Here is a 12,221-nt window from a genome sequence, read left to right as displayed (position 1 = left end):
TTAGGCAAAAGAGTCCTTCAGGATGGAATCAGTTCCATTGTCCTCTGTGTGAATAAATCAAGTTTCAATATTCTTGGACCAAGGCCTTCCTCCTCAGATTGAACAGAAACAAGACTGTGTAAAGGGCATGAGAAGGCAATTCCTCTGCCTTCCTACAACACATCTTTGAGTCAAGGAGACCTCCTGCATACGGATTATGTCGAGAATCGAGCTGAAATATCCCTATGGAATCTTGACCCATGGACATCTGGGCATTTCTCATCCCAGGGCTGCTGCTTCCTTGCCCAACATCTGTCCATTCCATGGAGCCCAGTCCTGGGATGTGGATTGCTCGTTCCTGGGCCACCCATCATCCCGAGTCAGGCAGAGAGCAGTGCTGGGAACAGCAGTCGGAGAGGGAAAAGCACACCGAAGTTTCAGTTCCCAAGTGGAATTTTTGGAGGAAAAACCGAAAAATAAGACAAAAGCAAAAATTAAAAAAAAAAATTAAAACCCCATTATTCACCTTATAAACCATGGTTTGAAGCTTTTTTTTTTTTTTAAGGTTTTTGTACAGTAAAAAATTCCACAGTACTCAGCTGCCAGCCAGCTCTCCAGCCCCCGGCTCCACCGACCCCCGGTCCCGCTGCGGGGGCCACGATACCGTGAGCGCGATGCGGAAAGTGCGACCGCCAATGCTCAGGCTGAGGCGGCGCCGGGGCCGGGCCGGGGCCGGGCCGGGGCCGGGCGGGCGGAGCCGCCGCCGCCGCCATGGGGCTGCTCAACTTCACCCGGGAGCCGGTGCCGGAGGCGGTCAGCGCCGACATGCACAACCTCAACCAGCTCAGCGCCCAGGTGCGCCGGAACCGGGACGGGCGCGGGGGGCGGCGGGGGCAGACCCGGACACGGAACCGGCGGGGCGGCACCGGGAGCTGGAGCCGGCACCGGGAGCTGCACCCGGCCGGCAGCGCAGCCCCGGAGCAGTCCCGGGTGTGCCGGGCTCACGGTCTCCAGGCCCACGTGGCCGGGTCCCTGCTGGGCCCGGTGCCCGGGGCCGGGCGGGCAGCGTGCCCGCTGCCCGGTGGTACAGCCCCGGTCCAGCCCGGTGAGCCCCGCGCACGCCGGAGCTGTTGGAAGGATGTTTATAGAATCATAGAATCCCAGAATGGTTTCACCGGGAAAGGACTTTGAACACCATCTAGTTCCACCCACCTGCAGTGGGCAGGGACACTGGTGGAGCTCCTGGTAGAGGGCTCAGATCGTGCCTGGTGGGCACTGGGGTCCTGTCAAGCACTGAGGTTTGTGGTGGGACCACAGAGTGTTCGGGTTGTGATCCCACCCCAGATTCCCACCCTGCACTTCCTGCCTCATGCTGAATGGTCCTGGTCATTGGTACTGCCTCCAGGTCACCCACACCGGGTGTGCAGCTTGGACTGAAGTTAGTGGAAATGCTGATGCTTTTCCAGCCCAGCTTGCCAGAACTGAGGATATCAGCCTGGTGACAGCCTGGTGACAGCCCAGTGCCTTCTCTGTTACATGGCCGAGACCAAGGGCAGGGCAGGATCTGCAGCCACAGGCAGCCAACGCCGCTTTTGGCCATACTCAGAAGGTCACAGCCAGTGCTGGTGCTGATGCCAGCAGCCTCTCCGTCCCTGCCTGCCAGCTGCACACCCAGAACACTGAAAACAGCAACTAGACCCTTAACCAGTTCTCTTCCTTTGCCTATTTAGTCTGGTTACCCCAAGGGTACTACAGCTTTTCCCACTCGCAGTTTTTGGATTGCACAAGATAGAACAGCAGCTTGCGATTAGCCACAAATCACAAAAGCCCTGTGCAGTGCCAGCTACCAGCGGCACAGACCCCTTGGGAGGCTCTGAAAAGCATCCTGGGCATATCCCATCTACAGGGATCACATAATGCCAAGGACAGGGCACCAGCACAGGTCCAGCTCTGGGACCAATGTCCAGGAGGAGGCAGGTGGAGCTGGGTCAGGAGAGTACATCACCACCTCATCGTGGTGCTGGTGGGGTGATGAGGTGCTGATATCCCAGTCTAACACTCTCCTGTTTCTTCGCAGCAATTCTCAGCGCTGACTGAATTGCTTTTCCGCTTTCTGACAGAGCCCAAGGAGGTAAGGCAGAACTGGAGAGATGTGTGAGTGCAGCTCTGGTCAGAAACAGAGAAAAGATTTTGTCACTGCTCTTTCTCTTGAGCAGGTAGAAAGATTTCTGACTCAGCTCTCAGACTTTGCCACCATGAATAAAATCAGCTTGGGCCCCCTGAAAAACATTGTCAAAAGTATTCTTCTGGTACCCAACGGTAAGTGATGTATTTGCATATCCTGCCCTGAGGCCAGTCTGTCCCAGCCATTCCCGCAGGGCTTGGTTTGCACAATAAGTGTTAATGGTAGCTAATACAGTGCTTAGCACTTAAGAATCAAAAGTTCCCCTGTTTGGTGGCTCTTTGTATTCTTTATACCCTGCCTGCATGCACATTTCACGGGCTTAAGTAAACTCCCTTAAATATCTGTGCATTAAATGCAGCACAACATCTCGGTTTAAGCAGTACCTGTAAATCCCTTTTGCCAGATCAGGGCAGCGTCGTGTTGGCACCGAGTCTCTGCCGGAACTTCCACCCGAGTGGCCCAGTGCTGTAATTCCTCCAAGGCCAAGCGCTATTGGAGACAAAAAAGACAGTGCATAGAGGTTTGGGGTGGGCTGGGAGTGCTGCAGTTCTAGGCCATGTGAAGGAGACAGCTGACCTTGCAGATACTGAGAAACACCGTGTCCAGCTCTTTCTGGTTCATAAGCAGTGACGAAGAGGTTTGGGGGGATTCCACTGGAATACCCCAGACTCCAGCACTTTATAGGATTACTGTGATGTTGTGGCTGCCGTTTGACATGATAATGCATCAAACAGTCCACGGCACGTTCATCCCATTGATCCCTCCTGTTATTAATAGTCCCTTGCTATTACCCTTCAGCCCTGGGTTCCCTGTAGCTTCCTTCACAGCCCTGATGCTGAGCACAACTGTTTTCAGAATTTGTTTTGAACTTGTCCTACTGCTTCAAGCAACTTTTCCTATCCAGGAGTACAATAATTTTCTTTCCTGCAACCCTCTTGAGGGGATTTAATGCAGAATTTACATTTTCCCCCATCCTGATTCAGGCCTTGGTGCCCCCATCTTGTCATTCCTGTGTGTGTGCACTGGCTTCAATCCCGTTGTAACTTTTCCTCAGCTCTGGGATGCCACGATATCAGGGATCAGGACAGATCACAGCAGATAACTTTGCCTGTGTGCTACACAGCCGGAAAGCCACGTGGGGCTGGCAGTCTCCTTGAATTTATGAGATTCCTGCTCTTGGCTTCAGAGAGCAGAATCCTTGTAAAGGTCCCTGCGCTGCCTGGGCCCCAGAACAAAGGGGGAAGGCGCAGCGGGGGAAAGTGTTATATGCACACGTTCACACCCATCATCCCAAACACAGCAGGTAGGTCAAATTAGCAGCCCGCCAGCCTTAACAGTTCTCCTTTAACAAGCAAAGCGGCTACAGGAGAGAAAGCAGCAGCTTCAAAACATAACCGCTGTCGCTGTTCCCATGGATACCTGCAATGGGATCTCGCCCTCTCCCAGGCACTCCCAGAGCCCGGACTTTTAAAGCACCGGGCATCTGCACAGATACTGGCAGGCACGACTGGGTTTCCAATCTCCGAGGAGCTGTGGTTTGCTTCAAAACACAGCTCAGAAACAGAGGCTTTCCATCGTTGGGTCCTGTCCCTGCCTCTGTTTGACTCAATAAAAATTGGTTTGACTCATTAAAAAGTGATTTCTTTTCTTCTTTGTGGTGTTTATTCAGGTGCCCTGAAGAGGAATCTGTCTTCTGAACAAGTCAGAGCAGATTTCATTGCTCTAGGTAGGTCACATGATTTCCACTAAATAAAAGATAATTAATATTTATCACATATAGTAATCTCATATGGTTTCCCCCCACAGGCCTCAGTGAAGAGAAGGCCAGTTACTTTGCAGAACAGGTATTCATATATTTTTGCTTGTTTCTAAGCTAACAAAATGTCAGTTCTGTGAGTGGGAACTCATAAAACCCCACTGTGCTCCTGAGACACATCAGCACGTTGGGTATTTTCTTCAAAACCAGCTTGGGATTTTGAACTGAAGATCCTCAGAGAACTAATAAGGAGCACTCTGTCTGGGGATACCTCTGGTCTGCCAGGGCCTCTCTCCCATCAGTGTCACAGTTCCTGCACTGCTGTGTGGCTTTCATGTGATGTTTTTGTGCTTCCCATGCTTTGAGCCCTGAGGTCATGCAGTTACATGAACACATGGCTTCTTGCACAGATATTGTTACAGCGAACCAGTGCTAAAACAAAACCAGTCAGTTTCATTTACAGAAGTGACAGGGCAGATGGAAATCCTAGCAGGACTCAAACACCTCTGAAAGCCCTCCTGATCACATTAGTTCTCTCTTTACTCTGGGCTTCTGCCATGCTCTGTCTTCATTCTGACTCTTGTTGAAGTTTCAGGTACAGAGACCTCCCTGAATTAATTGCTGGTGTGTCTTTTATTCTTGTAGTGGAAGGTGAATTCCCCCACCCTGACACGCCTGGCTGTGGGTCAGACACTGATGATTAACCAGCTGATAGACATGGAGTGGAAGTTTGGAGGTAATAGAGCTACAACATAAACTGGAGGGGTTGGGAAACCCAGCAGCAGCTCTTGGCTAAATGATGTTTTATTTCACTGCTTAACTAACAGATTATCTGCCTTCTCTTCTTTCTGACTCACAGTGACTGCTGGGAGCAGCGAGCTGGAAAAAGTGGGAAGTATCTTCTTACAGGTAAATCTCCCACATCACAGAGTTCAGCTTGTAGGGCAGTGAGGAACAAGCTCCAGCCAGGCATGTGGGAAGCACTGGCAGTGAGGGAGGGAGAGGGAGGCTCTGTGGGTCTCACAGGAACTCTGTGACTGCATCTTCAGTCTCCATGTGCTGCTGCCAGCAGAGAGCAGACACGCTGCTGTTTGTTTCTCCTCTGAAGACATGAGATATCACAGGAACATGGCCCATCCTGAAAAGCTGTTCAAAAAGCTCAGTTTTTTCAGCTCCCTTCTTTAGGAGGGAGGGAAAGCGGGATCAAGGACTTCCAGAGATCTTCCCAATGCCCAGGGTATCTGTTCCTACAGTGACAGTTCTTGAAAAGCCTGACAAAGATGTGTGTGCTGTGCAGCAGTCAAACTCACAGCAGACTCCTGCTCTGCTGTCCTCTCATGGTGCTCAGATACAGGTCTCTGAACTAAAATACTTCTGCTTTTTTCCTTTCCCCAAGCTGAAGCTGGTGGTTAAAAAAGGGAGCCAATTGGAAAACGTGTATGTTGGTGAGTTAACAGTTCTGGACAGGAGGGAAGGACGGGAAAGCTGCAGTTTGGGGCTCAGGGTGTTGCTGGGGGAGTCTGGGGGCAGAATCAGGGTGGGGTCACTGCAAAAGCATCACTGTGGTTACTCCTGCCTCAGCCTCTCCAGCACTGTGGCTGTTCCTACCCCACAGGCACTCCAGAACTGTTTGGGAACACTGACTTTTGGGCACCTTCACATCTGGGCCTCAGTAAACATTGAGCAGTCAGAGCAGCAGGGCAGAGGAGGAAAAGAAATTATTCCCAAGCATGGAGTGCTGTTGGGAGATCCCAGCCTGGCCCCCCTGGCAGCCTGGCTAGCATAAGGAACCAGCTGCTGGGAATCACAGTGGCTAATCCTGCCCGGCTTAGGTGAACATGAGTTGCTCCATGGTAGCACCAGAACAGCTTTGCCAATATTGGAAATGTAACCTGAAATCTAAGATTTGATGCCTCCTTTTTTTTTTTTTTTTTTTTTTTTCTCTGCAGAGTTAACTTTGCCCCAGTTCTACAGTTTTCTGCATGAAATGGAACGGGTCAAAACCAGCCTGGAAAGCTTCAGCTGAAGCTGCACAGAGCTGAGCCGACATCTGTCCGGGATGTTTAATTCCTCCTCGTGGGCCTGCAGATCTGCTCTTTCCCAGCTGACTCTTCACACCCTGATAAGAGAAGACAAGCTGTGCAATGAGCAGTGGTGTCATGGCCCAGCAGGACCCATCAATCCTTTAGAACCTGAAACTTGGGCTAAGTTTCAGCTTTTTCAAAGCACCTACAAGTCCACTTATCTTGTGTTTTTTTTTTTTTTTTACTATACTATTATGAGAAACTGTGGTCAGAAGTAATGTGGATACCTTTACTAAAATAGCAAAGAAATAAACCCATTCCCATCCTGCTCCTGTATAAGAATCTGATTCTGTGAGAAAAAGAAAAACAGAAGCAAAGAATCATTTGGAAACTTGGAAGGATTAAGCAGAGAGAATGACGAAAGCAAGGAGAGCATCTAATGTGGGGAATCACTTAGCGCTCCCTTCAAGCCTTTCTCTTCTCTTGTATTAAGAAACGTTGATTAGCTTCTTCCCAATTGTGCCTTGTTATGGGAAAGTATCTCAGTGGAAGGTGATTTTAAATCTTAAACAACCAAACAGCTGCCTCTGTGCATGGGGGTGTTGGGACATCTCAGGGGGTAATGAGATAAATCTCATTTGGATGTGCTGCTCTTTAATCTGCAGCCTGTGTGACATGGCACAGTCAGACCCAGCCCGTTTGGACATATGTCCAAACCCCATGAAGTGCCATTAGCTCCACTCTTCAGTTGTCTGAGGGCAGGGATGAGCTCTTCATCAGGAGGCAGAGGGGTGCTGCAACCCACCTGGGGCAATGTTACAGTCACTGAGGTTCCTCTCGTGCCCAGACTGTGGAGCAGTCCTGAGCTGGCTGAAGCCTCTCCCATAGCAGAGGGATGAAGGAAGCTTCTCTTACAGGGCACATCCCAAAGCATCCCTGTGTCCCTGGCACACTCAGCAGTTCCAGTGAAGGGAGTAAATCACATTACCAGGGAATATCCCAGTAAGATACTGTGTTTCCAGCCTCCACCTGAAGGAATTCACTGTCCCATGGTATCCTGCCAGTCTGCTGTGGGGCTCCCTGCAGCAGCAGCTGTTTCCAGTTAAACCCATCCCAAACTGATCATTTCTGTGAGAAAGGCATCACAAAGCTCCCTGCAACTCACCCGTGGGTTTCCAGCTGCAGCAAACCCAGCACTGAGTGTCCCTGCACTGCATTTCCTGCAGTGCTGCAGGAGTGACTGGGAACAACAGTGGGCACAGGCTGAGCCATGTACTTGGGAACTGGGGAATCCTGTTGGCAAACCCGGGAATGGATTTATTTATTTTCCCACATATCAGGTCAGTCACAAGCATTTCAATCTTTGTCACATGCTTACTGTAAAAATGAAAAAACAAAACCAAAAACCTCTGAAATAATGTACTACACAATATTCAGTCTCCTTTTGGGTGGCAGGAAAAGCTATTTCAGGGAGGAAGAAGCAGTCCAAATGGCTGCCGCTTTCTCGAGACAAAAGCAATTTTTTTGCCTTACATTTTCTGCTGCCTGCTCCCATTATTTCTCCTCACTCTCGCAGTGCCAGGGCGGCACTGCTCAGCCCTGTCCGGTTCTGTTGGGAAGCGGCCACGGTGCTGCGGGGAAGATGCCAGGCTCGGTTGTGGGTCAGGAATCCGCCGTCCCCCCGCGCTCCTCCCCCTGCCCGGTTGGGATTAAGGCGCTCGGGGCTGACGCACGCCGAGCCCGCTGACCCTGAGTGCAGGGGTCACCTCTGTGCTGCTCCACGGTCCCCAAGGGCAGCTCCGATCAGCGGCATTTGTGCCACGGCCTGACCTCGCTGCTGCCACCAGCACTCCTGGGGAGCCGCCAGTGCCCCTTTGTCCCCTGCACTCGGCTGGGCATGAGCTGAGCTGGCAGCCCTGTGGGGAATGGATGGAGGGGGAGCCAGCTCCGGTGGCACTGGCAAGGGTGACACCAACTGTGAGGGAATCAGGTCACCCTACCGATGGGGCCGGCCAGGAGCAAGGACGGCTCTGGGAGAGCTGTGGCAGCCATGGCCCTCCTGCTGGCCAGGAGCAAGGATGGATGTGGGAGAGCCGTGGCAGCCATGGCCCTCCTGCACAGCACGGCCCAGGCCTGGCCACCAGTACAGGGGGTGATGGCCAATGTCCAGACCCTGTGCCAGGAGCTGGCAGGCAGCAGGCACAGCTGGCACAGCCACAGTGAGGGCTGAGCCTGGAGGGAAGGAGTGGCCTCGTGCCCGGTTTGCAGAAGGAAGGAGAGGCCGGTGCCCGGTTTTGGGGAAGGAGCGGCCCAGTGCCCGGTTTGCAGAGGGAAGGAGAGGCCCGGCGCCCATTTGGCAGAGGGAAGATGAGAGGCCCGGTGCCTGGTTTGCAGAGGGAAGGAGCAGCCTGATGCCCGTTTTGCAGGGGGAAGGAGAGGCCCAGTGCCCATTTTGCAGAGGGAAGAGGAGAGGCCCAGTGCCCAGTTTGCAGAGGGAAGGAGAGGCCCGGTGCCCGTTTGGCAGAGGAAAGAGGAGTGGCCCGGTGCCCATTTGGCAGAGGGAAGAGGAGAGGCCCGGTGCCCGGTTTGCAGAGGGAAGGAGCGGCCGGTGGCCGGTTTGCAGAAGGAAGGAGAGGCTCAGTACCCGTTTTGCAGAGGGAAGGAGAGGCCCAGTGCCCGGTTCACAGAGGGAAGGAGAGGCCCGGTGCCCGGTTTGCAGAGAGAAGGAGCGGCCCACTACCCGTTTTGCCCGTGTTTCCGGGCGGCCCCGCCGTGCTCGTGTGCGCGGCCCCTTCCTCCTGCCCATCAAGCCCAGCCAGCCGAGCGCTAATCTCGGCGGGACAGCGGGCGCGGGGGAAACAGGGGCCCCTCACCAGCCTGGGGTGCAGCTAACCAAACTCCCTCGGCCGTTTGCCTCCCCGAGCCCTTTCCCGGCCCATTTCCTCCGGGGCGGCCGTGGCACAGCCCCCCATCCCCGTCCCTGCTGTGGGGGACACGGGGCCCTCCCGGCTGCAGCGGGGCAGGGGCAGCGCGGCCATGCTGAAGCCACACGCGGTCACCTCCCTGCGTGTGCAGCCCCTCTCCTCTCCAGCACTGCGGTTTCTCTGCTGCCTCGGGCCACCTCAGCACGCCCCAGGCTGCCAGGCAGTGTCTCTGGGGGCAGGGGAGATGGCAGAGTGGCCCCAGCAGCCAGGCTGCCGTGGGGATCCCGTGCTCCCAGCATCCTTCCACTCATCCCTGCCAGTGCCAGCAGCACAGCAAAGAACAGGGGCTGCACTCTTGGCTCTGTCAGTTCCCAGTGTGGATTCAATGCTGTTGTGATTCTCAGCCATGTCAGATGCTAATGACCAAGGGAATTGGGATGTTTTCAAATGAAGCATCTTCTCCCTTCTAGAAATGCCAATGCTGCTGCTCCTTTCCTATGTGAAGGAATTCTCCAAACCCTGAGAACAAAAGCCTCTGCTCTGAGGGAGCAGAGCAGATGGGGGCTCCACTCGTGCCTGTGAGCCCATGGGCAGGCAGGGAAGGAAAGAAGGAATTGAGGCTCCTCACTGCTGGTTCTGTCTGACCTTGAGCAGGTCATGTGGGAACTGACAGAGCTCCCTTGGGACATCCTGGTTTCCACAGACCTCACCCTTAGGGCCCTTAGGGGCTGCGTGGGGCTCCCTGGGGTCCCATGGTGCTTGCTGTCTCCTCACAGGAGCAGAAGAGGTGAGGGCGGCACTGGACACAGCACCATGAAGATGAGGACACTCCCAGGGATGAGTGCTCAGCCTGCCTGGGACAGGATTCTGCACCCTCTGCTTGGAACAGGGGAAGGCGTCCCACTCTGCCTGCAAAATGGAGCTGCTGCCTTCCATTCTTGCAGGAGGTGGGGGAAGAGACTGGTGGTGTCCAAGGCACTGGAAATATTCCTAGCATGTCGTCTGCTCCCAAGCCTTGCCATCTCTCTAGGCAGTTCTTTGTCCAAGCACTCTGGGAACAATTGGGGTTGCTCAGCCAGACCGCAGGCTGTTGATCAGCAGAGGGAATGAATGCTCCAGCATACGGATCCCATCTTCTCCCACAGCAAGGGGAGGTGGCCACCAGAAACCAGCCTGTGGCACAACAGCACGGGCAGGAACAATGCCCGGGCACCCAGGCCAGTGCCAGCCTCAGGATGGGGGTGGGTGCTCCCCATCCATCCAAGGAACAGCCCAACGGGAGTGAGTGCCTGGGCATCCCCAGGCCCGTGTGGTTGGCACAGCCATGGTGACAAGGTCCCTGTGTGATCCTGTACTGCAAGTGGCTGAGGAGGAAGAGCTGGGTCCTGGGGGACAGAGAGGAGCCCCCAAGCTGTGGGATCAGGGCTTGGCCAGCCCCTCTCAGCACCCAGTGCCTTTGGGGTGTCCTATCCAGGGCTGATGGCGTTTACTCCCTTGCAGGCACAGCCTCACAAAGGATGCCAGGCCCTGTGGTGACAAATCCATCCTGTCCCCAAGAGCGTGTTACAGCTTCTCCTCCCCATGACACCCTGAACAGCCAGGGGCTGGTGCTTGGCGGGGGGAGCACCCACCAGCCCCCCGCTGAGGCAGCTCAGCCCATTTCCCAGCACTCAGCCCCGGTTTATAGGGCTGCTCTGTCCCAGGGGCATCACTGCCACCGCTAACGAGGTTATCCCAGACCAGGCACCGACAGAAAGGGAAAGCAGGGTTAACCCTTGTGCCACTGACACATCCCACAGCACTGGGGAAAAGCTTTGCTTGGAAACGAGATTTTAACAAGCCCCAGTGCAGATGGGGAGCTGTGAACTACCACGGGAGGATTCCCGTGCCAATCCCATGCCAGCCCCAGCACTGCAGCATCCCTGTCTCGGAGCAGCCCCATATCCATGACAGCAGCACCAAGCCCTGAGGCTACACCTTGCAGCCGGTGTCCATGGCAGCAGCACAGAAAGGACGGTGCATGACCCCCATCAAGTCCCCATCCTCAGCTTTGTTTCACGTCGACAGCTGGGATGAGGATAAGGAGCAGGGTGCAGGCAGGAGGCGTTTGGTGGCCGAGGCCACTGCTGCCCACAGGGACACAGCACGGCTCACATTCCGGCGGGAGAATGTGAAGGCTGCAAGCAAGGTCAAGGGCCCTTCCCTTGCTGGAACTCGGCGTCACGCCAGCACCCGGGTGGCCCGATCCGCCGTCCCGCGGGGCTGGGGACTGTCCCTGCACCCTCACCCCACTGCCCCTCATCTGCAGGGTGGCTGAGACACGGGTGGGTGCTGGCAGCGCTCCCCAGGGACCACCAACGCGGGCAGCCCTGTTCATCCGGCTCAGCAACCCCTGCGGGGCGGGGATTGGGGTGGGATCCCCAGGCAGGGCCCCTCCGTTTCCACCCCCGCTGCTGAGACCCGACAAACTCACGGCACCGCCGGGCGGGGCGCCCCCGACCCGCCCCCGCTGCGGAGCGCGGTGCGGGGCAGCAGAGGGCGCCAGAGCACCGCGCAGGGCCCGCGCTCCCCCCACCGCTCCCCGCACCCACCGGTCCCACCCTCCGGACACCCCCTTCGCTCCTCTCATCAACCCGGTCCCACCCTCCGGACACCCCCATCGCTCCCCGCACGCTCCCGGTCCCACCCTCCGGACACCCCCATCGCTCCCCGCATCAACCCGGTCCCACCCTCCGGACACCCCGCCCCGCGCCCTCCATTCTCCGGGCTTCTCTCCTGCATCCATCGCTCCCGTCCCCCGCCCTCTCTCCCCGGGGCATCCTGCGCGCCCTCCTCCAGGATATCTCCCTGCATCCTCAATCCCCGAGCATCCCTCCCTCCATCCCTCCCTCCCCCGTCCCCTTTCCTCGACGCATTCCTCTCCCTCATCCCTTCCTCAGCCCCAATCCTCCTCCTGGCCCCACGGACCCTCCCTCCCCGCACCCGGCAGGCAGCCCCCCGACCTCGCCCCCCGCCTCTCGCTGCCAGCAGCACCATCTCCCCCGCAGTTCCCACAAGCGCTTTCCCAGCCGGGAGCCCCGCAGCCACACTTCTCCTCGCCCATCCCAAAGCCGGGTGTCACCCCCGTCATCCCACCCCAGCCCCCCTGGACTGCCCCTGCAGCAGCCCCAGCCCCGAGCCCCGGCTCCCTCCGCCTCCGGCAGAGCCCCCCGCGCTGGGGGCAGGAGCCCTCGGACTTATTCAAAAGCAATAAAATTGAACCCAAGCGTCCCTGTTCCGTTCTGTCACCCGCGGTTCGTGCTGGAGCGAGCTCCCGTCCCACAGCACACGCCCTGCGCTGCGCTGGGTCAGGC

General features: G+C 56.1%; 1 protein-coding gene across 2 annotated transcripts; it reads left to right on the top strand.

Moving 5' to 3' along the window:
- Window positions 1–721: 721 nt before the first annotated feature.
- On the top strand, window positions 722–6,286 carry COMMD7 (COMM domain containing 7). Of its 2 annotated transcripts, XM_059480809.1 has the most exons (9): window positions 722–834; window positions 2,057–2,110; window positions 2,196–2,298; window positions 3,834–3,890; window positions 3,971–4,008; window positions 4,566–4,656; window positions 4,780–4,829; window positions 5,317–5,365; window positions 5,870–6,286. In XM_059480809.1, the coding sequence occupies exons 1-9, from the start codon at window positions 751–753 to the stop codon at window positions 5,944–5,946; spliced, it is 603 nt and encodes a 200-aa protein (XP_059336792.1). In that variant the 5' UTR covers window positions 722–750; the 3' UTR covers window positions 5,947–6,286. The 2 variants fall into 2 exon arrangements, with proteins under 2 accessions (XP_059336792.1, XP_059336793.1); XM_059480810.1 differs by lacking the exon at window positions 5,317–5,365.
- The last annotated feature ends 5,935 nt before the right edge of the window (window positions 6,287–12,221 follow it).

This window comes from Ammospiza nelsoni, chromosome 12 (genome assembly GCF_027579445.1).
Source record: "Ammospiza nelsoni isolate bAmmNel1 chromosome 12, bAmmNel1.pri, whole genome shotgun sequence".
NCBI classification, from domain to species: Eukaryota; Metazoa; Chordata; class Aves; order Passeriformes; family Passerellidae; genus Ammospiza; species Ammospiza nelsoni.
The sequence above is the reverse complement of the archived record's forward strand: the minus strand, read 5'-3'. Positions and strand labels throughout refer to the sequence as shown.

Bases quoted from the DNA above. Each gene is read 5' to 3' on its own strand.
- COMMD7 (XM_059480809.1), top strand. From the start codon at position 751: ATGGGGCTGCTCAACTTCACCCGGGAGCCGGTGCCGGAGGCGGTCAGC. The intron at 835-2,056 runs GTGCGCCGGAAC...GTTTCTTCGCAG, and splicing joins TCAACCAGCTCAGCGCCCAG to CAATTCTCAGCGCTGACTGA. The intron at 4,830-5,316 runs GTAAATCTCCCA...CCTTTCCCCAAG, and splicing joins TGGGAAGTATCTTCTTACAG to CTGAAGCTGGTGGTTAAAAA.